The 26,531-nt window shown below is 44.4% G+C and overlaps 1 protein-coding gene across 26 annotated transcripts in view; it reads left to right on the top strand.

Annotated features, from left to right (window-relative positions):
- The window catches only part of EHBP1 (EH domain binding protein 1), a 213,215-nt gene extending 187,190 nt beyond the window's left edge, over window positions 1-26,025 (top strand). For 13 of the 26 annotated variants that reach the window (XM_040554143.1, XM_040554145.1, XM_040554146.1 and 10 more), the window contains 4 exons: window positions 18,517-18,616; window positions 19,782-19,855; window positions 25,100-25,214; window positions 25,320-25,480. In XM_040554143.1, the coding sequence (XP_040410077.1) occupies window positions 18,517-18,616; window positions 19,782-19,855; window positions 25,100-25,214; window positions 25,320-25,410 (380 nt within the window). In that variant the 3' untranslated portion in view covers window positions 25,411-25,480. Of the gene's footprint in view, window positions 1-13,734; window positions 13,788-18,516; window positions 18,617-19,781; window positions 19,856-25,099; window positions 25,215-25,319 lie in introns of those variants that run through there. The other 13 variants (XM_040554138.1, XM_040554140.1, XM_040554150.1 and 10 more) reach the window with 3 other exon arrangements.
- The last annotated feature ends 506 nt before the right edge of the window (window positions 26,026-26,531 follow it).

Genomic DNA, 26,531 nt, shown 5'->3' on the forward strand with positions numbered 1-26,531 from the left:
ATGAATTTTCTTCACTTCAGTTGAATACACGGTCCGCAAAGGAGAAAGAAAAAGATGTACAGTGTGAATGTGAGCCACTGTTCCCCCAGCTCAGTGGTACTGCTTGGGAAACACTGTAGTGCCAGGCTGTGCTGAGGTCAGGTATTTACCTTCCATAAACGCAGAGTAAAAGTTAAGAGTTTCACGAGCCATCCTTAATCAAAAATTACGTTGGTGCCGATGCACATTTCATAGAATCTGTAACGATCCTTTCCCAAATAGAGAAAATGCAGCAGGATTTCAAGCACATCTCTATTTACATAGTTCAGTGCATGAGATTGCTGGATTATGATTAATTTTAATAGCTACATTAAAAAATACATCTAACATCATTCTTAATTAGAATAATCTCTAAAGCCAGTTAAATGTTTCAGAAGACAAACAGTTTAATTAGCTAACCTACAGAGGCTCCCCTCCCCCAAATGTGCAGTAGTCTTAGGCTTGGTGTTAGCCTTTCAAGCAGTCTTAAACAATCGGATGAAAAGGGATTTTAGGAAGATTAGAGGACGGGATGCTTTAGACGTTGTCCGTTAATCATGAGATATGCACCATCTACAAAGTTTCACAAAGAAATGAGAATTTAAATAAAATTTACTTTGGTTATCTAGTTAGCATGAATTACAAGCTATAACATCCAGCGATAAGGCTATTTAATAAATGTATTCTTTAATTGTCGATATGAGCAAAAGTACATGCTGGGGTGTAGTAGCAAGTGATATACCAGATTAACATTCTGAAAGGGACAATGCTTTTTTTCCCAGAAACCAGGTCTTTGTTGAACTATCCCAGGGTGCCACTAGAATTTTTTTTAAGGGATTCAAACTAAAACTTCAAATAGAATTGTTAGAGTTGGATCTTCATTTGCTCTCCTACCCATCTTCAAAGAATTCGGGAGAAGATCTGGGGTAGGTTTTTTTAGCTTGTTTTTTTTTTTTTCACTTTTTTTTTTTAAAGGAAGATTACTTTTTGGGTTGAGTGTTTAATTTTTTCAGGTACAACTTTTTGTTAGTGTTAAGATAAGAAGGACACTAAACAAATTATACCTGCCACCACTTCTGTGCTTTCTTCTCGAATTGATTTTTTTTAGTTTAAAATTGAGCTTTTTTTGGGTCTAAAAACATCTCCTGAAAGGAATTAGGTATTGGCAAAGCTTTCCTCTGAATGACCTAAAGGAATACTCTTTTTTTTTTTTTTCCTGGAAGATTTCTCATCGTGCTTTATTCTATAAGGCAACAAATTTGTATTTCTCACCTGAATTAGTCTCAGCTTCTGCATCAAAATGTCTCTGTCTCAGATTCATCGTGCCAGTGAGGTGCTCTTATTTCAAATAAACCCCATGCTTTCAGTCCCTATCTACACACTCTGGAGGGAACTGCTTACCTGTGCTGGGAAGCAGAGGCCACTTCTTAAAGAGGAGACCCTGACCCTTATCTAGCCTTTAACATGGGCAAAGAATTCAGTGTTGCTTTCCCTCCTTCTGCCTTTTTTGCAAGACCTAGTCCCCCTGAATTTATGTCAGGCAGGTTTGTGGTGTACCAAATCACTTGGGAAAATGCAGATGTCAGTAAATTGCCTCTCTTAACCTGTGTCACACAAGTCAAATGTCATGCCTATCACACAATGCTCAGAAAGGTGTGCGTGTTGCAGCACCTGTTGGCTTGTCCTCTATAGAATGAGACGTAGAAACTCAAGAACAGGGAAAAAAAAAATTTGGATTTCTCCAAGTTGGCTGATGTGACCCTGTGCCACCTACCAGTGCTCTGGCTGTGCCCCAGCAATGTGATACTCCAACAAGCTGAAAGAGATGGCTCTCTCCACTTTCTTTTGACCTTGTGAGGCAGTCCAGCAGCTGCCTGGTAGGGACCAAATGGCATGGGAGAAGAATATCTGCCTCCCACCTGCTTTCCCCAAGCTGCCTGCCACAATGCCACCGTGCCCAGTGCTCCCCCGGGAGGCAATCCCAGCCCTGGCCCCATCTCTGTGGAATACCAGGACAGTGTAGCTATAAGGTAGTTTTCTCTTCTTCAAAACATCATTAGGATTGAAAAAATGAATCTCTTGCTTGCACATTTTGCATAAATACATGGTAAGTTATCAATTGATGTTCAAATAGCTTAATTGAGTTTGAGGGGGGGAGAGGTCATTTAATTGGTCTATTGAAATGTTAACAGAAACAGATATGGCGAGGAATAGACTTTAATGGCTGCAGTGTGGCACTGATGTCTGCATTCACTTGCAAAATTGTTAATTAGGGCACTTTGGTAGTTCATTTGCTTTTGTATTGATGTGCTTAGTCCAACGAGAGAAATTGGGTTTGTGTATGGTATTTACACGGGGCAGCAGAGACTTCATGTACACTCAGGAATAAGGAGAATACAGTGTAAAGCACAACTGGTTTCTGAATTGTGCTGGTGCCTTCATTCACATGCTGCCAGTTATGCAAGGCATTTTCCATGAGCTAGTGCATCTTCATACGTGGTTAAGTTTGGTACTCCTATATATTTGGCTTCATTTTTTTAATCATTGTAGCAGTGGGCTTGAATAATGCTATAGTGTGACTTTAAAACAAAAAAAGTTAGGTATTCCAAGCTTTTAAAACTACATTTAAACAGTTTGTACTGCAAAAACAAGGAGTTAGAGAGAGATTCATTTTGCCCCTGGAAGAAGGTGTTATCTTCTTAAACGTATACCGAAAGAAAATATTAGGTTGCAATTCCTGGTCCACAGTCATCAGTGCCAGTGAAATTACAAAACCAGCTCTTGGTGTATGCCTGAAGTCCATCGTGCCTCTCTTACAGAACATAAACCTTGAAGGTATTGGCATTTTGAATGTGGGAATGGTGAAATTGCACTGATTGTCCACCTGCATTTTTTGAGGGTTGTAATTGTGCAGATTAATCCCGGTGCTGTTTCATAATAGACTTGCTGGATGCAAAGCTTTCTATTTGAGTTGGCTGCAAGAAGGCTGCATTGTGTACAGTATATAATAATACATTATACTCTAGGTACTCTTTATAAACAGAGGCAGTGAGAAAAAACAAGCGAAGAACCAGGAGCCGGGAATCCTCACTTTTACAACAGGGATCCTGTTGTCCTGCTGCAGCAGGAAGGGGCTCGGAGGGAAGGTGACGTTTTGTAGCAAATAAAGCACCGGTCTCAACAGCTCCCAGATGAAAAGGGCTTTTTGTTGGCCATAAATATTGTGTCACGGCGGTGATTTCGCGTTGGGTGCTGTCTGTGGGGCAGCGCCGCCGTTTCGGGACGGCGCCAGGGGATTTGGGGCGCGCTTTGCGGCGGAGTGTTTCTTTCAAACTCCCGGCGTGCCTGTAGCGAGGGTTGACATCAGCTTCATTTACTCGTATGTAGTTGGGAAAGCACTCGCACGAAGATCACAAATCTGCACGCTGCGGCTATCTGGTTCGCAAGTTTAATCAGAGTCCCAGAAAGTTTCATTGTGTCTGCATGCAAATGTATTTACATAGGAATGGGTCTTGGGCTCTTTAAAGAAGGCAACAAAGTTGAAGACTGAGGCCAACAAATAAATGAAAGTTTCTCTAAATCCATTGGATAATAGAGGCAGTGTTAAGGCTAACCACAGTGTTGAACTAAACAGAGGGATTACTCCTGGGTTTTGCATCAGTTGTTTTCTGCCGGGTGGCCTCACTTGTCAAAAAAAAAAAAGAAAAAAAGTTTAACGGGAGAACATTCACATGGCACGTTGAGAAAAGAAGTATGCTTAATTCCATCAAAGCTCAGAAATCAGTCATTAATTTATTCTAACCTCCGATTGTTGGTCATTTGTGAAACATCTGGCCTTGAAGTCATAGGAACCCAAACACAAGTACAATGTGAGCCCTTCTGAGGACAGGGCTTTGGGGGAGCGGGTGCCAGGCTAGCCTGGGGGGGCGGGGGGGCGCGTGCTCCCAAAGTTGCAACTGCCTCTTCAGTCCTGAGACTTTGCAACATATTAAAATGAATCCTTCAGTTAATTTACTCGCGAAATTAGATTATTGTTCATTTGCATCTTGGAAAAGTTGTGCCATTAAAAAGAGCCACTTTCTTCATGGTGAGTTAGCAGTCAGATATTTAGCAATCTTGCAGCTTGCGAGTCAGAAATATCTTCTAATGAAGTTGAAATTCGAGATAGAAAATGTATAAAAGCTTTCAGGAAAGACATACCCTATTTTCCATATGGCTAAGTAATTGTTATGATATTTGTTTTAAAGCTGGACTTAGACACTCCTGACTGCCCTCTAATTTGATATGGCTGGTCCAGACGATTCTTCTTGAGGAAACTTTCGTAGCAGAACGCAGTGGAGGAGATAAATAATTTTGCAGCTATAAGCACATTGCGAAGTATAGAAAATAATTCAGTCCTCTCCACTGTTGTGCATGTAACAGTCTCCAGGTTATTTGACTCTGCGAGGAGTTTGAATGAAAAGGAACTGAGTGATTAAAAGCAGATTGGAAATAAAGGTGGCTCCTCGGAGCTGGCAAAACTCTGCCTTTTGTTAATCTGAAAATAATGACTGCTATTTCGTTCTGTGGGCTGGGGTTTTGTTTTCGGCTGGGGAGGGAACAGAGCTCTTCATGTGTAGCTGAAACATTGTCCAATCCCCCGTGATGAAATCCACTGTATTTCACGTGGGCGTAGGGTGAAATTAGAATTTAAATGTGAGGGGGAAATGGAGACCTGGCAATCCGCACGGCCAGGCCGGTGGGGGCATCTGCCTTGCCGGCCTGTACTTTTTTGTTGTTTTTAAAGGCCGGTATTTCCTTGCTGGCCTGGCAGTTTGTTTCCTTGGTGAGAAAAGAAACTTGCCATTTTGGCAAATGTAGCGATGCTGTCCGAGCACGTAACAGAAAGAAAGAGTTTAGAAGGTTTTGTGTGAAGCGCTTCTTTCTCTTAGTATTTGGTTAGCCTTTCCCTCATTGCTAAGTAAATAAATCTTTAATCCCCATCCCATTGTAAAATTTACTGTATTGGAATCACGACCATTGTAACTCCTTTCAAGCCAGGTTTTATCCTTTCACACTGAAGGGATATCTGCAGTTTTGGCACTCTGACACATTATATTAAAAAAATACAAAGAGCGAATGAGGGCTGAGTTAATACACGTGGATTCTCGGAGCTGGCTTGTTGCTTCCATGGTGTGGCCATGAATTCAGCAACACGAATTTGAAGCACTGGGGATCCCGTCGGTGCTCGTGCACGATGGTTGCAAGCACGGGACGCTGACGTGGGAGTCGTGCTCCAGCTTTCACAGCCAGCCTTCCCCAAGCACTGATGTCCAAAGCGCCGCCGGGATGGCAGAGATGAGAGCAGAATCTCTTTAAACAGCTTGTGAAATGTAACGTTTGAAACAGCGCTTTGAGAACGCGCAGATTATGGCTGGTGTGGTGGCTCTTCCCAGCGCTCTGGGAAATGAGCTGTTGACATTCTTTTGGGTCATCATCCAAGATAGGAGGGCAACCGCAAGGATTTAGCAGATAAATTCATCCAAAAAGACCTTTATCCATTTCACTGTGACTTGGAAACATTCATGTTGGATAGCAGCATTAATGTAGCCCTTTTAGCCCTTCAAAGTGAGCCTTATGTTTAAAAAAAAATAAAAATCAAATGACCGGAGTAATAACTTCTTTAGGTCTTCTGAGAGGTAATTCATTATTTACATAATTCTGGAGTATAAACCAATCTTTCCTTCAAGAGGCTCTGAAATAGAATTGGGATCTTACAGAGGGAGAGAGTCTCTTTCGAATTCTAATCAACTGGATCTGTCTCAAATGCACTCCTAGTTGATTGTAAACAGTGGAATTTAAATTAATTTCTTCTTATCTTGTCTTTTGAAGAAAATCAGCAACATTTTTAAAAGGTTTTATTTTTAAATGCAGCTCAGACTTTATTTCGTGGGGGGATTTTTTGTTCTTTTTTTTTTCTTGATAAAACAGGTGTTTGGCAGGATGGGTTTTGACAGCCAGACAACGATTCTACATCAGTCTAGGTTATTATGAAATAAATAGGAAAAAAAACTTTTTGACTTGAACTCGAATGATACTATATAGGCTGAATGTGCAGGGAAGGTTCCCACAATGCACTGTGAAAACGTAGGCTAACAAACACCCTGCTGCGTTGAAAACCCCCAAAAAAGACAAAAGCACAATGAAATAGAAAGCTTACCACCGGTAGCTTTCAAAACGACAAACTAGGCAAACTATACATCTCCACCACTCCAATTTTGTCAGAATGCTAATGAGCTTGCTCTGATCTTTACTCGGCTTCCCGTGTTTTCTACATCTTCAAGGACCACATGGCGCTAGCAAAATAAAGACAACTAAATGAGAATTTCGAATGCTTTTTGTGTTGGGACCTGGTGCCTTTCAGTTGACGCACTCGTTGAATATTCTCAACTTAAAAGCGTACAACAGGGGGCTGGGTATGAACTTTTTAGCGGGGGAAATTTGTACAAAAGTAAATTAGTGTGATGAGGAAAATATGAGAAAAATTTCTGATTAATTTCCACTCTATAATATCGATGACACCTTCAGCCCCTCTCATACTCCTCTAACAAGAGATGCTGATAAAAGATGAATGATTCTGTGTTGTTCACAGTGGATGTTTAGTGGTTTTTTAATAGCAGCATTCTACATAAAAGGCACCAGGAAGTACTCTGCATTAGCAGTTGAGATCACTAGTTAATAGGATGATGTCTTTTAGCTTTTGTCACAAGATTATTAGAAAGGATGGGTTTCTGTTCTCATCCTGGCATACTTTGGAGTGCTTCTTGAGTACAAGTGCTAAAATACAGGTTTCTCCGTATTGTTTCGCATGCAAAGTAAAAGCCCTTTTAATGCAACACCTTTTACTTTTTTACCAGGTGATTTTGTCATTGATCTCTTATCTGCCCCCCTTTAGCTGTATTAATCATTTGGAGTGTTCTGCTTCTCAATGGGTGCATAATGATGTATATGTGTACAGATTCACTATCAAAAATAAATCCCTTATATGCTCTGCACCTTCACAAACTTGATTATCAAGCTGTATTTACCAGCCTGCATTATACGGTCTTGAATGCTTCCTACTGGAGTCCATCAGTCTGTAATAGGAATTTGCACTTGGGGAGGGAGGGCTAAGCTAGGAGGAGGTACCACACTCCCCAAAATAAGTTTTGTCTTTTAAAAACAATTGCATTTGCAATTCTCTTTGGCATTTTCAGAAGTAAATGTGGGTTTGTATCCACTGGTGTTAGCACCAGGGGAGGAAAATTATGAGTGTTCAGTTTTGCATGAGAGATGGGCTCCATTTAAAAGTTGTTTTTGTTACGGTCCTCTCTATCAGCAGGAAGGGATACATTTGTATATTAGTCCCTTTTGTATGCTTGTTTCTCTCTTCAAAATACACTTCCTTGGACTAACTATTGCTCCTACCCAAACTCACGCGTACCAACAGACTGACTGTGCCCTCTCTTGCCACATGGTAAGCTGTGACTCCTTAGGAGAAGCATAGCTGCAGCTGTTTGCTTGGGAAGCAGAAAGTATGAAAAATATCTGTACATATACATAAGGAAAAAGTTGTAGCGAGATAGGGAAATCAGTATGGTCTTTTCATATTTTCCTATCTTACCTGAATCAGAAAGAAGGAATTAATAACACCATGTTTTTTCCAGCACTGTGCCACGATTGCTTTCCACGTGTGATTGTTTTGCTTAGCTCAGCGTGATTAATCTCAGGTGAACTGAAAGCTGGCCAGACTACGCAATGGCAGAGAGTTGTCCGACTGAATTGTGAAAGACAAAGATGGTTTTGCATGCCAAACCAGAGTGAGAGAAAGGACAGTATAATAATGGCACAGAAAATCAAAAAGTATTGCTGAAAGCAGTATTTTTACCATTGATATTTTTGCATTTAACGTAAAGGGTGAGCAAAAGCATTTTAAAAAATTCTAGATACATGAATGATGTGTACATGACACTGATTTAGGTTTTTGCTGGTGCCAATTTGTATTTCCTCCTAGATACATCTGAAGTTTAGGAGGCCAGCAGTATATTACTAATAGCAATTTGTGTTGGGAAGAAGAAAAGGTTTTTGACACTTTAGCACAAGAAGATGGTTTAGTGTTTTATTGTAACTTGATAATATTTCACAAAACCATGCATTGGTAGTTAATGCTTTTTTTTGGACCAGTAACATGATGAAGCACTTCACGAGATGCTTCTCTCTGCAGCATTTGGGAATGTTAACTTGCCAGAATTATGGGAATGGGAGTTTTGGCAGCTACCAAAACTCTGGGTGAGAGAAGTGTGACGACATTTCAGTCTGGGTCACGTTACAATGTGTTCCATGTTGAGTCTAAGTGTGACTTGACTGCCTTGAATCATGCTGAAGCCTATAGAGCTCTGAAGAAACGCCTGCTAGCATTGAATTCAAGCAGTGCAAAGCCATTCATTAGAATTTGTTAAGGCAAATAAACTGGCACACTAGTAAGATGTTTTTCTGACGTGAGTTTCCCAGATCTACCCCTTTCATACGCTCATTCCTGCACAAGCAGTATGTTTGTACTTGCTGGGATTTTATGAGCAATTGAGAACTTCTTGAGTTCTTGAGGCTTGTCAGCCTTTCTTCAGTTTTCCTGCTGTCGTGCTGCCTCCACAAAGTCTCTTGCTGGCCAGTTTGTTCCTCTCCAGTCTAACTCCTCCTCGTAGCAGTTCCTGTGAAGCAATCTTGGCTTGCCTTCACTATAAAGGAAGATCAGCCAGCCGTACCTTTCCAAATGCCCGGCGTTTCTACCACTGAGGAGCTCCCACTGAACAAACACGCCATGCCAAACCCCAGAGTGCGTGGTTCTGACCCTCTCATTCACCGCATCTCTTCAGTCTCAGATCTGTGCATTTGCAGGCAGAAGTTCCCAGGAAGAGACCTTTCCAAGACCAGAGGCGGGCAGCGTACATGTTCAGCTTTCCCAGGCCAAGTTCATTAAATTGTAAAGAAGCTCAGCAGCGATGATGACCATAGTTATTTTTTTTCTCAAAGCAATACCACGTTGCCGTTGGCTGCCTAAGGACTGAACAAGAGGTCAGCCTCCTCTCCGTGCACTTCCCTGGCTGTAGCCTCATCGTTGCCTTGAAAGAACCTGTCAACAAAGTGCTTGAAGCCAGCTTGAAGAAGAGAGCCCGAACGCAGTACTGCCCACATAGCAGGAGGCTACTCTGGGAGAGCCCTAGGCGCTATGAATAGACTTGCAAGCCTTCCAAAAGTCTTGCAAGACCCAACAGACACTTGCTTCTTTTAACTGATTTCCATCTTTCTTTGTGGTATTGCAGTATAAATGGTCTTTCATGTGGTCGGCATAGGCTTTGGCTTTATGCCTGGAAGTTAGCTTTCTCTGCAACCAGCGCCTGCTTGTAAAGGGAATGGCAAGGAGAAAGGCACTTTGGTCACCCCGGGGCTTCCAGCCCACGGGGCCACTGCAGTCTACAGAAAGCCCTGTTATTTTCACTTGGGTTTCTCCTTTTTACCACCAAGATCACTTTTTCTGTCAACACTGGAAACCATGGAGCCCCAGGACACCTCAGCCTAGCTGAACTTGCCTAGTTAGCCCTGGGAAGCTTTGGGTCCCAGAGGTACAAACCTGCCAACTCCCAGTAAGACAAGGCATCTTCATTACCATCGGTAGAAGGTCCCATTCAATCAACGCTAGCTGTTAGCTCCCTTCAGACAGCTGTTTGGGTTAAACTCAGACCTGTCCAGTAAAGAAGTGATTTTTTTACTGTCCACCACCCCTTCCCAGCCCCAGGAGAATACATCCCAAAGGAAGTAAAACAATATTTGGTGAAAATGGGCTAATGTAATAGTAGAGCACAGTCCAAAGACTTTCAGGTTAGCTTCCCTCTTACTTCAGGATTGTAACCAGCCATCGCTTGCCATGTGAACAGGCAACTGGGGTGTGAACTAGTCTAAGGAGTAGTCACGAGCCATGGAGTAATTACTGTCACTCGTAACAAAGCATCCAACTCTGCTTTTTGACCTGCAAGCAAAATAGTTTGTCTGCCAGACCATCATCCTGCTCTTGGTGAATTTCCAAGTGTGAACTACTGTTTTTTTCCATCGCTTCAAAGGTTCAAGTGTCCTAGTTAACAGTGCATGTTTCCTGTGCTGCAAGCAAAGGTCTGATGTATGCTTTTCCCAAGCCTGTGCTTCTTCTGAAGTTGTGCTACAGGAGAAAATTTGGGAATAAAGAATTGCAGAGCGTGATGAAGGACACGTGTTGGTTCTGCCCAGTGCTAGGGTCCCTGCAGGCACTATCCTCAGGAAGGAACCGCTGCTTCCTTACAGGAATCTCTCCAGATTTTTCACTTGAATCTCACTTCTTGCTGTCTGAATTTTGGGCCACGAGCTGTGTGTTTTCTTGGGCTTGGTTGATAACCCTACATTTAAAATACGCTCATTTTGATCAAGCCTAGGTATTCTGTTTGTGATGATTTTCTGTTATTTTCTAGTGGCCGCTCTGTTGACTTGTTGTGTAGAAAAAAAAAAAAAATAAGCAGTCTTTCAGGCAGTTCATCTTTTGTGGAAGTTTTGATCCTGTGATAATTTTAGGTTGCCAGGACGGCAGGCCACAAATGTTTGTCTTTCTGTGAGTCAGTCCCACTGCAGGTAGAATAAATCCTCGTCTGTGCTGAGATGTGGTCAGAGCCCTGACCTCCTGTTTACACAGCCCTCAAAGTTTTAAATAGGCTCTCTGATTTATTGTGTCTCAGAAGCCAAAGAAATTACAAGTTTCCTGCTTGATATTAAGCTAATTTGATGTGTTCTTGCGATAAAGGAATTCCCTTGGTTGAGGCTCTGTTTCGTTAGGGTTACAGTATTTTAGGGGCTGAAACCGGCAGACAATGCACTGCAGTGCAATTCTGCCTGGCAGATTCTTGGCAGTCGGCACCTACCTTTATGAGACTTCATTGTGTGGACATCAATGTCTCCTTCTCAACTGCTCTCAGACAGCAAGTTAGTGGCCATGAATTTGCCTTTCTAATGTTCCTTAGGCATTTTCCCATCCAGTTCAGACTAGGAAAATCATTCTAGGGCTTCATCTGATAGCTAGCTCTCCTGCAGTGTCATATATAGAGGGCTCCCATCCTGTCTATCTCTCGGTGGCTATTCTTGTTCATTTTCAGTGATTTATAGTAACGAAGGAGGTCCCTGTTCAGTGAAAGGAATAAGTATTCTGGAAGAAAGCTGGGCATGGTAATTCTGAAATGAGAGGCATGAAGCTCAAGGTCGAGCAGGTTCATGCTGTGGGGTGCTTACTGCAGGCTCTGTTTTGACACTTGGAGCTTTGAAGAGTTATTTTACTCCAAAATCGGAGTTTTTCCACCAAAGGTTGTCCTCTTAAAGAAGAGAACAGAGAGGTCTCTTTTGGGATGCCTCAGTTTCACTCAAAGGGAAGAGCTGTGAATGCCTAGATCCTCACCGTAACTTGCAGTCGAGTGGTATGTGTTTTGGAGTAGGTCTGGTGTAACTCGTCTTTATGAGGAATATCAGCTGTGAATGTGGGCTTTTCTGCTTAAGTGTTTGTTAAATTCAGTAACTTGCTTTCAAAATGAAAGCTCATCTGTGCACAAACTGTTCAGTGGGTGAGATGAGAAGACTGTTAAAAGCAGTGGAAAGTCTGCTGTTGACTTTGAAGGGTTCGAGACCTGCCATCAGCCTTTGCGAGTGGCATGACGTTGGTCAGCTACGACACACGATGGTGCTTCTCTTCCCTGCCCGAGCTTCCTTTTTGTAAAGCTGTAATTGCCATGGTGGATCAGCCCCATGATCTGCTCAGGAATATTGTCTCGTACAGGGACAGGTTCAGGTTGAACCCTGGCAGGGGAAAGAAACTCTGCAGGGGCCAGCTACGGGCTAACCGGTCCCCAAGGATCATTTCAGTCAACCTCTAAAAATTAAAGGTTCCCTCATGTCCTAAAGCAGGCAGATCCAATTCCTACCTCTTTTGCTTTTTGTTTGTTTGTTGGGATATTTATTGCTACGGCTTTGCCTCCCCATAGTCACCATTCAACCCGGTTTTAATTCTTGCTGAGCTCTTAGTTTCAACATCGCCTTGTGGCAACGAGTCCTACTGGTAAATGACGAGGCTTTGAGGGAAGGCAGTTCTTTTTATCGGTTTTAAACACACCACCTTCAATTTCAGTGCATTTCCCCAGGTTCTTAGGAGACAAGATGAGGCACATCCTCAGACTATTCCTTTATTTGCTATTCATGTTCTCCTTCAGGTAAACAAGCCAATCTGTCCGGTCGCTCCTAATACAGAAACTCGTAAAAACGCATCCCCATGATTGGATGAATGCAACCTTATTTTATTTTATTTTTTTTCCAGCATGCAAACAAGCACAGTGGTGTAGGTTTTCGAAAGAGCTTCCCGTTAAATTTCTGGAATTTGCCGGCATTTGGACGGCTCTCGGTGGCCATCTCGCCCCTGTCAAACACCAAAATAGAACAGCCCTAGCGAAATTGGCCAGTTTTTGTCATTATTCGCCCCACTCCAACTCACATGGGCTGGCATTCTCCTGCTGGCCTCTTCACCCAAGTGTGTTGAGTGAAGAAAGCTTCTTCTATTCTGTTTTAAAACTGTGTGTAAACACCAGCAAATGGGGGAAGAATGGGCTCTGTCTTAAGTAGGTTGTTTTTCATGTAGTTCTGTCAAGGTAAATGGGGAGTTGGGGAGTTGTCAGTGTTTAACTGTGACACCATGGCACACACTATACGCAGTGCAAATAAAATTTAAAAACAATTACTGCTCGAGACAGCGTGCAAAGTGATTTCTGTAAACCTGTTATTTCTTGCCAGATTGAATGGGCTGGTTTGGGATGCTGATAGAAAGCCTTTATTATTTATCTTCTGTAGGTTGTAATTCATTTTTGCACAACAGCTAAATACATTTACATTTAAGGATTTTTTTTTAAATATGAATCTATTGGCTTATCTTGACAGATTTACGATGGTATAAAGTGTAGAGGAGTTACTGTGTTCATCCATTTACACTGTAAACTAATCTTGTCCCTGCATGTTGCTGCTTTTTCTTCCTTTTAAGTGGTATTCACAGTGTTTTGTAGCACTTTATTCTCTGTTTTCTTAGCAATGTACAGTTTTGCTATGTTAATCCATATTTGGTTTATCTAATGACTTGCTGCCCAAAAGGCTTAAAAATAATGGATCTAATGGCACATACACGTACTGATAGCTGGCTGATCACAAGGGGTGTGCTGGGAAGTATTTTCAGCAGGAAAGAAAAACAAAAAAGCAATCTCTCTTTCAAATTAGTTCGGGACAGCCATTTGTCCAAACGCTCCTTATTTAAATATTTAACAAAAAATTAGCTTACAGTTCAAACAGAAATCCATTTGTAAATCCTGGAGAAAGCAAAGGGGAAAGGTATTTTATAAAGACTGCCTGGAAGCTGTGCAGCACTAAAATAAGCTAGTCCCTCGTATTGTTCTCAAGAAAAACCTGGTAACATACAAACATGCTTGTAATTCTTGAGCACTGAAGATGAAAATTGCTCAAGTTGTAACTGAATCACAGTCACAAAAATACAATTTGAATACGTGTGATTAACCCCAGGAGAAAACAAAGTTGGGGAGGGGAGGCTGTGTTGTTGTTGTTGTTTGTTTGCCTATTATTAAAATTCGGGCTTCCTAGGACAAAATCACCAAACTGCATGCTGCAGCCTTGCTTGAAGCCTGCGCAGGAGCTGTTGAAGCGTGGATCCACACCTCTGAAGCCAGTGGGAGTTTCTTGGATCCGAGGGCAGAATTTAGTGTCCTGGGCTAGTGTGGGCTTGGTGTTGGGCTCGCTCCTAATCGCCGAGGAGGGTTCTGGTAGATGTCAAGTGAAGGGAAGAATAGAGCACGCATCCTTCACCACTCAAGCCAGACAATGAAATTAGAAAATGGCACTGAGAGTTGGTGTGAGAGAATTCCCCTGGATTCCTAGAGGAAGAATAAAACCAGAGTGTATTGATTTAAAACAAAAAAAAAACAAACCAAAACAAAAACAAAAAAAAAAAAAAAGGAAGGAAGGAAGAGCGGAGGAAGAAAAAAGACAAAAACTAAATTAGAGAAACCTTGCCAGAATTCGCCTCAGAACATATCTAGTAATAAAGCACAACATCAAAGGCTGTATTGTCTGTTTACATAAGGACGTGTGTACTTACTGTTTCGCCTCAGTTTCTGGTTCAGCCTTTCTCAAATCTCTTACCGTGCCTTGTGCGTGCAAAGGATGGTTGCGGCGCTAACCAGTCTTATTTGAAGACTGCTTTCAGAAGTCATTATTGAGCTATGGGATAAAAAGGTGTAATCGTAATTATGTGTTAAAGAGAATGAATCTGCTCTGCTAGATAGTTAACCAGGTGAGGTTAAACAAGATAAGATGAATTCTGGTCTTTTTAGAAAACTGACAGTCTTCATTTTAAGCTACAATGTAAAGTGCTTTATCCTGAGATTAAGTATTGTGGCAGAAGCTAAAACTGCCTTTTTCCCCTAACGGTGCCAGAATACAACCTCCTTTTCTTTTCGCGCTAACAAGACTGCTTTACCACCACAGCCCACTCTAAGTAATTAAATCAATCCTTTGTACTTACCGTATTCTCCTCTAGTGACGGTACTAGATCTGATTATATGCTTCATGCATATTCAAAGTACGGCACTGACAGCTCTTTAATGAGCTCTTACTTAATCAGTACGAACAATGTTCATCTTGTTCTTTTTTGCCTCATACATTAGAGCTAGGAACAGTTGGGGAAAAAATGAAACATCCAGCATTCATTTGAAAAATATATTGTACTTTGAAAAGTGTCTAAGCTGGGGAAGTTGCATTCTGCCCTTTAAAAGTCTGATGGACAAATTGGATTACTAGTATTGGATTAAATAACAAATGGTTAGAGGAGAAATGAGAAAAGCTCGCTGTGATCACAGGCTTTAATATTTTTTGTTACTTATAAAGCTGAAGGGGTCTTTAACCAGTTATTAAAGTCAGGATTAATTTGTAATGGTCCAACTTACTAGCTTTAAAAGGGTTTTGTTGTTGTTGTTGTTGTTGTTGTTTTTTATCCAAAACAATAGTGTAATGCATGTATTATGGACCAAAATTTAAGTTTAAGATCCGTGGGCTATTTATAGATTTTCATCCTCTTGTCCTGGCTCAGATAAGGGGTTTGCATGCAGGTATTGATTTGTCCTCAAACATGTTTTTCGCTTCATTTGAATAGTCTGTACAGTATTTTTCTTTTCGGAGAATAAGACAGATATTATTCCAATTTTAATTTGCAAACCTTTTCAGCAAGTAAATTAAATCCTTGTTTTACACTTGGAAAGCGGAAACAAAAATGACCGCTGCAGCAGCGTGGTTTTACAGGGTGCAAATGTGAAATGAGGTGGGGGAAAGGCTTTTTTTGTGTATGTTGATTTAGAAAGTGCAAACTTGAGTTTAGCTTGCAATACGGCTGTTGAAATAACACCGAGTTTTTCTTTGTTGAAAGTGTTTTGCGTGCATCCTTCCACCAAAGGGGGGTTTGGGGGGGGGGGAGTAAATTAGCTAATGGCACCGGATTTGCTGAAAACAGTTATTTAAAAATTATATGTATGGCAGTTCATCTTTATTTTGCTTGCCTGGGAAAAATCTGTTTCAGCTCTGTGCACAAGAATTTAAAAGCTCTTGGTCAACAGCAACAACAAAAAAAGGAAATATCACAATCTACTGCTATTAATATTGCACACATGTGTCATTTCACTGATCAAAAAGGCCTTCACCAGGGTACAATTGGCCTTTTTCCAAATTGCAAGCTTTTTCTCAGCTTTTTCTTTTTCCTCTTTCTTCTTTTGTTGCTGCCCAGGGATTTGTGCCTATCGCAGCCACTATCACATGACTGGTGTCAGGGCATCACATGGGCCAAAGTGAATACAAAAACAGCTACCCGAAAAGATTAAAAATTCTGTAAAACAATACAGACTTTGTTAACTTGCTTTAAAACAGCCTCGTCAGAGGATATTCCACAGGCTTTACTGGCAGCGTAGAAATATCAAAATAACGCACCTGGTAAGGTCTGTGAGCTTTACCTACATCTTTTCTCATCTTTTCTCGTTATGCATTGCAGCCAACTTAGGAGGAACGTCTTAAGAGAAAAAAGTTTTTCTCTTAGGTTTATGTCCTACTCCTGAGACTGCGTGTCGGGAAATTAAAGTTCAGATCCTCAGCTGGTAGAAATGAGGTTCAAAACTTTTCTGTCCCATCTCTGTGTGTCTATTTGTAAAGGTTTGCAAAATGAAATGCAGCAAGGGCTTGCATTCAGAGTGCATCTTGTATCTGGAGATCCCAGACCATCCCTAGGAACAGCAAATTTGGTGCCATAAATTGATGAAAATGTTACTACGGCCACACAATTCTGTTGTGAGAACTTGTTTTCACCTGCAGCGTGGCAATCTCGTGTGTCACAAAATAAACTGATCGCTTTGCGAGGATAAAGCAACAATCTCTCTCCTCTTTCTTGACACCCCCAAATAAATTCCAGCTAGTTGGTGCACGTCAGTGAAAGCTTGATACTATCGATTATCATCTGCTTCTAAAAGCAGACCCCATTAGTTGGACCGATACAGCGATTCCTTTGATCTGCAACTTAACAGCAAACTATACCTATAGGTCTTAATCCTCTTCAGGGCAGTGCTGAACTGCAGAATATGATTGTAAGTGCTGGGCGAGTGTGACATAATCTTTTCTGCATGAAACCAGAAGTGGAGGTCTTGGGTGCAGAGTGTTTCTACAGGGCAAATTCCTCCCCACATCGCTCCGGCAGAGCCTGGCCACTGCTGCTCCTGCTTGGAAGAAGAACGTGCCAAATGGTGCGACTTCATCTAGCACTTGGGCCCACCAGCTCCACTCCAAATGGACCCACTTCACTCGTAATCTCCTTTTCCTTCCCCCGTGGGGATGCTCCAAGCCCGGAGAGGCCACAGGGTGAAAGCAGGCTGGCTGAGGAGGTGGCTCTGTGCAGGTCTGTGTGTGCACGCTGCCATTGCACACGGGTGTGAACATGTGCGCGGCAGGGCACGTATGTGCACGCATTTCAAATGCCCCCATCCAGAAGCTGAAAGCTTTCTCTCAGAGAAAACCAGTATTTTTTCTGGTGTCTTTCCAACTTCTGATGCTGGAAACTACATCTCTGCACCTAGGGATCCTGCAGTTCCCTGACTGTACAGCACCTTGCATCAGAGATTTCAAAATGCCTTGCAAGCATCAAAGAATTAACTTTTATCACCTTCGCAAGCTAGGTACGGGTGGTTATCTTTATATTACGCACAAGCTGCTTAAATGCAGAGATGTGCCCACGGTCTGTCTCCTGGTGAATCAATGTGGAAGCTGGGAGAAGTACTCAGAAGTCCCAGCTTGTGTTCGTTCACCACTGTTTCTTCCCAGGGTTAATTTGAACCTGGGTTTCTTCCCAGGTTAATTTGAACCCTAAGAAATGTGTGAGTTTCATAATTCAACAAGGCCCGTGTCGTTTTTGCTCATCGACCTGAGAGATGAGAAAGGGAGGTCACTACAAACGTGCAGTCTCCACGATGGACTTGGAGGAGTTTCCTCCCAGTCCCCTGGCTGGGTCACCCCGTTGGCCAAGTGACCCAGCTACACCAAAAGGACAGCCACGGACCTCCTGGGTCTGCCTTTCCCCTCCATTGTGTGATGGTGCAGAGGTGGCAACGTGGACTCTTACAAATGCAGAGTCCAGGCAGGCTGTGGAGTCTCCTTGATCCTACCCGGATGGGCACAGGTCGGGGAAGGGGCCACTAGCCCATGTGTATGCACGGGGGGCTCCTTAGACAGCTGGACCCTGGGTACTCACTTTGACTATGGGTGAGGACAGGAGCAACTCTTTCCAGCTCATGGTCTGGAAGAGTAGCCATAGGCTCAACGAAGTCAAGCAGGGACCCGCGCCTTGGCCAAGGGTTCACGATTATGATCTCCTCTGCAGCTATGCTGATCCCCACCGCATAATCCTTACTGCCCTGGGTTTGCTTGGGTAGAGCGGATCTTGCCCACAAGGGTTGCTTTTTGTGTTTGGATGTCTCTGATGTCCGAGCGTCTTTTAGCAGCAGCAGGACTTTTTATTGGGAGCATAGCAACAATAGCATTCTTTCAGAAGAATTTAAGATACAGTACTTTCTAAAAGGTGCTTGTTTAGGTGAGTCTGTCAGCATGGTAAAGAAGACTAAAACATATGCTGCAGAGTGTCTGCTTTCAAAGTTTTATTTATGGAGCTATAAGCATTAGGCTTCAGTTCTTGCATTGTAGTCTTGGGATATTTTACCATTTGAGAACACACCTTGTAATGTTCAGTGATATTAGAGACGGGTACTTCAGCAACTGAATCGAAATACATGGCTCAACTTGTGAAATGCCACCTAAGTAATGAAATTCCTTCTATTGCAGGAAGAAACACAGAAGAAGAGGAAGCTATGATGCAGGAGTGGTTCATGCTGGTTAATAAGAAGAACGCTTTAATAAGACGAATGAACCAGCTTTCTCTCCTGTAAGTACGGATGGTTACGTGTAGTTACAGAAGGCTGATTTACAGCAATATTTACCCAGCAGATAGACGCAAAAGTTTTTTGCTTTCTCCCCGTCAGACTTCAAAATGTTTCCTCGCAAACAAGCGGTGTGGGGGATTTGTGGAGCACGTCAAGTAACTTGTTTTTCTCATATTTCAAACTTGACAATGGAAAGCGTGCAATGACACGAGATTAGCCAGGGCTGTGAAAAAAATCTGAAATATTAAGCGTAGTTACATTTTCAAAGGCCCTACAGCAGAATAAAATTACATTTTAGAAATAGGCAAATAGATTTTTATTGTGCCTCAGATGTGACACATGAAGACTGTTCTGAGAGAGCGCAAAATGAGAGTCTGTACCTGCTCCGCAGAAATACTAAATTGCATCCCTCGTTGAGCAGCGCCGGACTGCTGAAGGGATATTAGCGCATCGGTCACGGTGTGGTGGTACCGCCAGTCCTGCGAAGCGAGACAGGTACAGGGAGGACGAATAAACTTTTTTTCTCTAGCACAGGAGAGGAAGGGAGAAGACAGCGCTGGGTTGCAGAGGCACTCTGCCGTCGGCGTTTCTTCTCCAGCTTCCTTCAGTTGAGCGATTCTGTTTCTTTCAGTGTGCCACCTAGTGTAGATGCCTGCGTACTTCCTTGGAAAGAGTCCGTGATCACAAATTTCCTGCCGTGTCTGAACTTGACAGAGGATTCTACCTCAAAATATTAAGCTTTCTAATCCTGTGTCTAATTTTCATTATTCATTAGGGCAGAACGTATGTAGGATAATACTTCCAGCGTTATATTATCTTGGTGAATAGGCTGATGCTGGAATTTGTTCATTAGATCCGGGGGAATGTTTTATGCTTAGGACATTCCACAACAGCTGCTCCAAGGATGAATATGAAATAATTATGTCCTGTAGTGCAATAGAGTTAAACTGATGGAATTAGAGCCGACGATGGAGAAAATGAAAAGGCCCTGATACTGAATATGCCACCTGAGCAAGGTTTTAAGTTTGTGTATCATTTGTTTGGAGTAGCTTAAAGTTAAAGAGAAAAGTCAGTTACGAGTCCTAAAATCAATGTAAGTTAAAGGTTCTTTTAAGTGTTTAATGATTTAGTAATTAACATATTGATGAACTTTTGCAACTTGCCTAGGGAAAAAGAACATGACCTAGAAAGGCGCTACGAACTGCTGAACCGGGAGTTGAGAGCAATGCTTGCTATTGAAGGTAAGAGCAGCACTGGGTGTTGAGGGAAAGAAAGCACTTGCTGACGAAGGTGGCTGCCCAAAATTGCCAACCGGGCAGGCTGCGTCGGAGCCTGGTTGAGAATTAATGCTGGTATTTACATAACTCTGACTGATAGCACGCAACAGGTACACGGACGGGGTCTCCAATCCCATCCTAAATTTTTATTCCGGGGGAAAAAAGAAATCAAAGATGTGTGGTAAAAAATACAGTCTCTTCGGAATAAACTTGGAGAAAAGTGATGAGGAGGGTAAGGGGTTCGTTGTTTTCGGTGCGGTAATGGTCTCCCGGCTTTCCTGCAGCATCGTGCTGCTTTTTGTACCACAGAAATGGGAAGGGGCAATCCTTACTTCTGCACGTTGGCTAAGTCTCACAACCACATTTTGGATAAGTTTAGTAGGAGATGAATGATGAGTTTGTCTCATTGGGGAAAAAAAAGTCTTGTCGTTTTCTTGTGGCAAAACACTACGTTTGCCAAGTAAACATTTCATCAGAGGCAACCTCAGGATTAGTGCAATCCTTTGCACTTATTTTCTCCATTCTCTGCAACTCTCCAGAGTTTAGTCACCTTACCTGAATGAAAACTTATGGGAAGATTGACACACGGGATAAATGAAACAATTGCAAACTTTCCATAGGGCTTTCAAGTGAATTGTACAATAATCCTAGGGATGATTCATAATAAAAAATAAACATCCAGATAGCTTAAACCATTGCTTGCATTATTTTCTTATTTAAATATCTTAAGTGTTTTATAATGCTGTACTGCTTATACCTCTCAGTCACAAATGCTGTCATACAGTTCAAAGATGTTTGCTCAAAAGTTAATCCTTTGGGCTCTGTAAAATGGACCTTTTGTCTAATCAATGCAAATTGATTTTGCTATTCTGTATTGACCTCTTAACCCTTTGACTGTCCATGGTAATTTCTTTCTTCACCTGATAAGGTACCTGATCCATAATAAATCAATTCTAATTAGTTTGGAGACTTCACTGGAAGCATAAGTTTGTAGCAAAAAAGCATCAGGTTTCAGGTAGCTTTTTGCTATCTATCCATCTGTGGTTATATTTTTGCATAAGAACTACCCTCACTGTATTCGTGGATAAACTTGAGTCATAAACACATGCATTGCTTTCAGCAGAGAAAAGCCAGATTAATTGGGAATCATTCTAATGAAATATTTAAAACGTAAAATACTCTAAAACCAAAGAGGAGTTGAGAGATACTGGATTTAAATCTTAAATTTAAATGCTTAATTGCCTCTTACACGTGCTTCTGTCTTGGGATGTCATAGCAGCAGCCTGTGAGTGTCTAGCAGCCTGTGCCATTCGCGTACTGGCTTGAACAAAAATCTTTCTTTTTTGCAAGTTCAGAGAGATGCCAAAACCCAGAAAAGTCTTAGTTTTTTTTCCGTTTTTCTTTTTTTCTTCTTTTTTCTTTTCTTTTCTTTTCTTTTCTTTTCTTTTCTCTTTTCTTTTCTTTTCTTTTCTTTTCTTTTCTTTTCTTTTCTTTTCTTTTCTTTTCTTTTCTTTTCTTTTCTTTTCTTTTCTTTTCTTTTCTCTTCCCCCCCCCTTTTTTTTTTTTTTTTTGCTACTGGCGATATGGTAAACAGGGGCTTAGGGAGAAAACGTGTAGGTGCTGGTGAATTTTGGTTTTGTATTTTATTTGTGCAACAAAGTCTGTGCTTAGCGTTTTAAGCCTTAAAAGAGGTTATTATCCTGCTAGAAGTTTTAGCAGCTCTCTGCTTTTACCTAAAAACCTATTAAAGGAGAAACTCTCCTAACGACTGTGAAATGTCAAAATACATGCTGGTGACACCTTGCCTGAGATGCGTGTGTCAGTGCGGTATTGCTTTCCGAGTCTGACATATGCTTGAGTGCAAAGATGCACTTTTTTGGAAGCGCCAAGTGCAAACACGCCATTTACAATGAGCTTTCCCCGAAGAAGAATTGGCTGCCCCAGCAGCACAGGCTCTGCGCTCAGAGGCCATTTAGCCGATTGCTAATGAGCAGTTGGGCTCCGGGAAAGAGTTGAAAGGACAGATCGCACTTTTGCCGGCACCGAGTCCAACCCTAAAATGTATGGGCAGGGAAGAAAGAGAGAGAGAGAGAGAGACAGAAAATAAAATAACAGGACGGGACTGGTCGGTTTGTTTGTCTAAAAGAAAGGATTGTAAGGCAGAACGCACCAACCCAAACTGGAACTTAAAAAATAATAATAATATCTAAAAAAAAAAGCCTTTGAAAGGTAATAATTACTGTTTTGCTAAATTGCTCTAACTCTTCCACGCGTGACTGTGCTGTTTAAAAATCCATCAACCCGTTTACTTAGCTGGCCGATGACGGGGAGGGGGGGGAAAAAAAAAGAACAAGAAGGAAGAAAAAGAGAGGCAGCAGCCTGGCAGGAGGCAGATAAAGGCTCGGCGCTGGCCCCGGCAGCGTGCGGGCAGCGCCGGCCGGAGGCACTGGGAGCTGCGGGGCGCGGGGATGTGGAGCCGGTGTCCTCTCGTCCAGCTGCTAAAACGGAGGCACAGCAGGCTGAGGACGGCCAGCGAGGGGGGGTAAAATTAAAAAAAAAAAAAAAGAGTCGGACTTCTTCTTTTTCTTCTTTTTTTTTTTTCCCTCCCACTCAGCCGCAGAGATAAGGGAGGGCGAGCGGAGCGCTGCCTTCATGGGGTCGCGGAGCGCTGGGGGCTTCAGCCGGGAGCTCCAGCCGAGGAGGACCCGCCATGCCTGGGTGCCAGGCCACAAAAACCAGAGGGCACGGGGTTTGCCCGGACACGTGTGGGCAGCGAGGTGCTCCTCCTGCCTTCCTGGAGGCCGGCAGGCTGCCGCGGGCACGACTTTCCCAGCCCCGCTTCCAGGCCCACGGCGGCCGAGCAGTGCCTCGCTTGCAGCCACCTTTCCTCTGGCTTCTTCCCCCTCCTCCCCTCCTTTTCTTTTTTTTTTTTTTTAAATTCAAGATTTAATGCCTCCTTAGAAAAGATAAGTTCATTTTTGCACACCTTGGGGTAGCGTGTTCATTTTCTGCCCAAGAAATGGATCTTCTTTAGGATTTTGTACATCTTGATTTATTCTTGGCTTATAGTTTGAAGTGGGTGCTCTTCTAAAAGGATTTATGCATAGGTTCACTATTTTTGTAGTTATGGTTTATATGATAAGCTTTTTATATTTAAAATCAATATGTAATCCTGTGGAGGAGCTTATCCTCTAAAACCCCATTTGTAAATCTATTTTAGCTTTGTTACACCGCACAGCCACAGTATTCCATAGATTGATTAGGTTCAGCAGCAGAATCCTATCAAATGGCCTGCTCTGATGATGATGCAAACTCTTTCAGGATTGCTAGTTGACTGGAACTAAAGATAAGACTTGACTGCAATCCCCCAATGTGCTCTTTACAAAACTAGTGTTAATTTTCATCAAAGTGCTGGGCTTATTTATTAGAGTGGCGGGGCTGAAGGTTTCACTACGAGAACTTTCGACCATTTCTATGGGAACCGGCCGGCCGTTTGCTCCGAGTAATTATCAGTTTAAGCAGTGGGGGAAAAAAAATTTAAAAAAGACAATATGAAGTCAACGAAGATGAATAGTTGAAAACATTTCTGCTTTCGACGTGAATTTAACAAACTCCGCAATTTCAAACCGTGTGGTGCAGGGGCTCCGGCTTCCAGCGCTTTTAGCTTGCAGCCCGCCTCGGATCTCTAATCCCATTTTTGTCCGGAGCGTGGCTTTTCCACCAGTCCGACTGGGAAACCTTCAGGTTAGCCGGGGTTTGTGCCTCGCCGTGGCCGTGCGTGACCGGCGGCGTGGGCGACCCGGGCTCGGGAGGCACAACAGGTAGGAGTCGGACTCGGGGATTTTTGCACGCAGGGATGCTGCCCCAAAACGCCGCCTTGTTGGACACACCGAGCTCGCCTGAGAGCTCCTACTCCAACACTTTGCTCCTCTCCTACCCTACTGCCAGGTGACTTTCTGGCCGAGAGGAGGGGGGTCCGGCTCCTTTTCCAGGACACCAAGTAAAGCCCTGGGTGAATATTCCTGCTGCCGGGTTGTATCTCAGCCGCTAGTAACCAATGAGCGCAGAAAGTGAGGGGAAAAAAAAAGAAACAAAAAGCAGTTTTGTCCCGTGAAGTGTGGTGGTGTTGAGCCCACGGGGCTGGACAACAAAAAGTGCCTCTTCTTGGGGAGGGAAAATAGCAGGAAAATCGGCAGCGAAGGGCTGAGCACCAAAATGTCTCGCTGGGCGTCTGCTCTCCCGAGAGCTGAAACTGCCGAGGAAAGTGGGGAGCCGAGGGGAGGCAAAAAAAAAGGAGAAAGGAAAAAAGAAAGAAAGGGAGTGGCTCCAAAAAGCAGAGTTTTTCGGCTAACCGAAAGCGCTCAAAATCGCCTCCTCCAGCTCCTTGACGGAAACGGGGGAAACTTAACCCAAAAGTCGGGCCGGGTTAAAAAAAGAAAAAGAAAAAAAGTTGTGTCCGTGCCCCGCGGGGTTTTTTGGTGTTTTTTTTTGTTTGTTTGTTATTTTTCGGTGGTAGAGGCGAGGCCGAGTGGTGCCGCGGGTACCCCGGGGGCGGCCGAGCGGGGCTCCGGGGCGCGAAGCTGCGGGAGGAGGCGGCTGGTCCTTTTTCCTTTTTTTTCCCTTTTTTTCTCCTAATTTCGGAGCCGGTGCCCTCTTTCCCTCCTCGCTCGCCCTGCTATCTCCCTCGGCATCTCCTGCTCCCTCTCTCATTGTTTACCTCCGTAATGAGGGAGGCGGGGATGGCTGCGGCGTGACTGACAGCGCACGGCCCGAGCCCCCGGAGCCGGGCCGGGCCGGGCCGGGCCGGGGGAGAAGCCCCGGGGCTGTCCCCGAGGGGTCCCCTCGGTGCTGCCCGGTTTTGGGGTCCCCAAGGGGGCGGCGAGCAGCGGCTGCCTCCCCCCGAGGGCGCCCAGGGAATTAGCGGGGAAACGAGGCCCCGGCCGGCACCGAGGGGGGGAAAGAAACGAAACGAATTGGGGGAAAAGAAAAGAAAATAAGTAAAATACAAATAAAGGGGAAGCAGCCGGGGGCTGCCCGCCGACTCCGTGCCCGGCGCTGCCCCAGCAGGTGCGCACAGAACGGGGCCGGAGGAGGACGGGGGGGGACCCCAGCGCAGCGGGCTGCTCACCGCTGGGTTTTGTGTTTTTTTTTTTCCTTTGTATTTTTTTGTTTTGTTTTGTTTTTTTTTTCTGTCGTCCCTGTCCTCAGACTGGCAAAAGACCGAGGCGCAGAAGAGGCGAGAGCAGCTGCTGCTGGACGAACTCGTTCTTCTCGTTAACAAACGGGACGCGCTGGTGCGGGACCTGGACGCCCAGGAGAAGCAGTGAGTGCGGGGCCGGGGGGGCACCCCCGCGGCGCCTTCCCCCCCCCCCCCCCCCCCCATCCTCCTCCTTCTCCTCCTCCTCCCTCCCGCCGCCTCTCTCCGCAGGGCCGAGGAAGAGGACGAGCATTTGGAGAGGACCCTGGAGCAAAACAAAGGCAAGATGGCCAAGAAGGAAGAGAAATGCCTCCTCCAGTGAGCGGCCCGCCCGCGGCGCAGCGCGGCTTTTTCAGACGGCTTCAAAATGCCGGCTGGGGAGGGGGGGGGGGGGGGGGGGGGGGGGGAGGGGGGACGGACAAAAAAAAAAAGAGAAAAAAAAAAAAAAAAAAGGTTTGGAAAACGAAATTGTAAACTTTTTCCTCTTTCTTTACGTTTTCTTAGGCCAGAGCTAGGCTGCACCGGGCCCCGTCCCGTTGTGGGGTTTTGGGTGTTTTGTTTTTTTTTTTAATTCTCCCTTTTTTTTTTGGGTTCCCATCCCCGGGGGGGGGGCCCGCTGAACGCGGCTTTTTGTCGTCCTAGGGTTAGAGAGGGGGGTGGGAGGGGGGGAACAGCCACCACCATCATCATCCTCAGCCGCCGGGGTCGGGCCCCCCCGATGCCATCGCCCCCGTGTCCCGCTGTGTCCCGTCACCCCCCCCCCCCCAGCCTCGTTTTTATTTATTGCGCCCGGGCGGTAAAACCCCGGCCCCCCCCCTGCCCCCGCGTGTGCCCCCACGCGTGTCCCACGTCCCTCGGTGGAGCTCGCCCCGGTTATTTATTACAGCCCCGAGCCGTGACACAGTTTGCAATAAAAGCCGAATCTTTCTTACCGTGACCGCTGCTCGCCTCCTTCCTTACCTGCGGGGCCGGGGGGCGGGGGGCGCCGAGGGGGGGGTGCCGGGGGGGGGGGGGGGAATAAAATAAATAAAAGGAATAAAACCCAAAAAGTTTCGGGGCTGCTCCCGGCGGGGAAGGTCCCGCTGGGGCCGGTGCGCGGCCGGGACGCTGCGGCCCTTTATTTGGGGAGGGGGGGGGGGGGGGGAAGGAGGAAGAGGGGGGGAGCCCCCCGGCGCAGGGTGCAGCCCGCTCCCACCCCCAAAAAAAGTAAAAAAAAATATATATAAAATGAATGATGAAAATAATAAAAAGAAGTAGGAAGGAGCCGGGGCTGCCCCGCGTCAAGCCGCGGAGGATGCGCGGAGCGGGCCGGCGCCGCGGGGCCCTCGCCAAAAACCGCGGTCCCAAAGCTGGGGGGGGGGGGCTCCAAACCCCCCCCCGGCCCGTTCCCTCCCCTCCCTCACCGCGCTGCCCCCCGGCCCCTGCCCTTCCCCAGCTCACCTG

The sequence above is a fragment of the Cygnus olor genome, chromosome 3 (genome assembly GCF_009769625.2).
Source record: "Cygnus olor isolate bCygOlo1 chromosome 3, bCygOlo1.pri.v2, whole genome shotgun sequence".
NCBI classification, from domain to species: Eukaryota; Metazoa; Chordata; class Aves; order Anseriformes; family Anatidae; genus Cygnus; species Cygnus olor.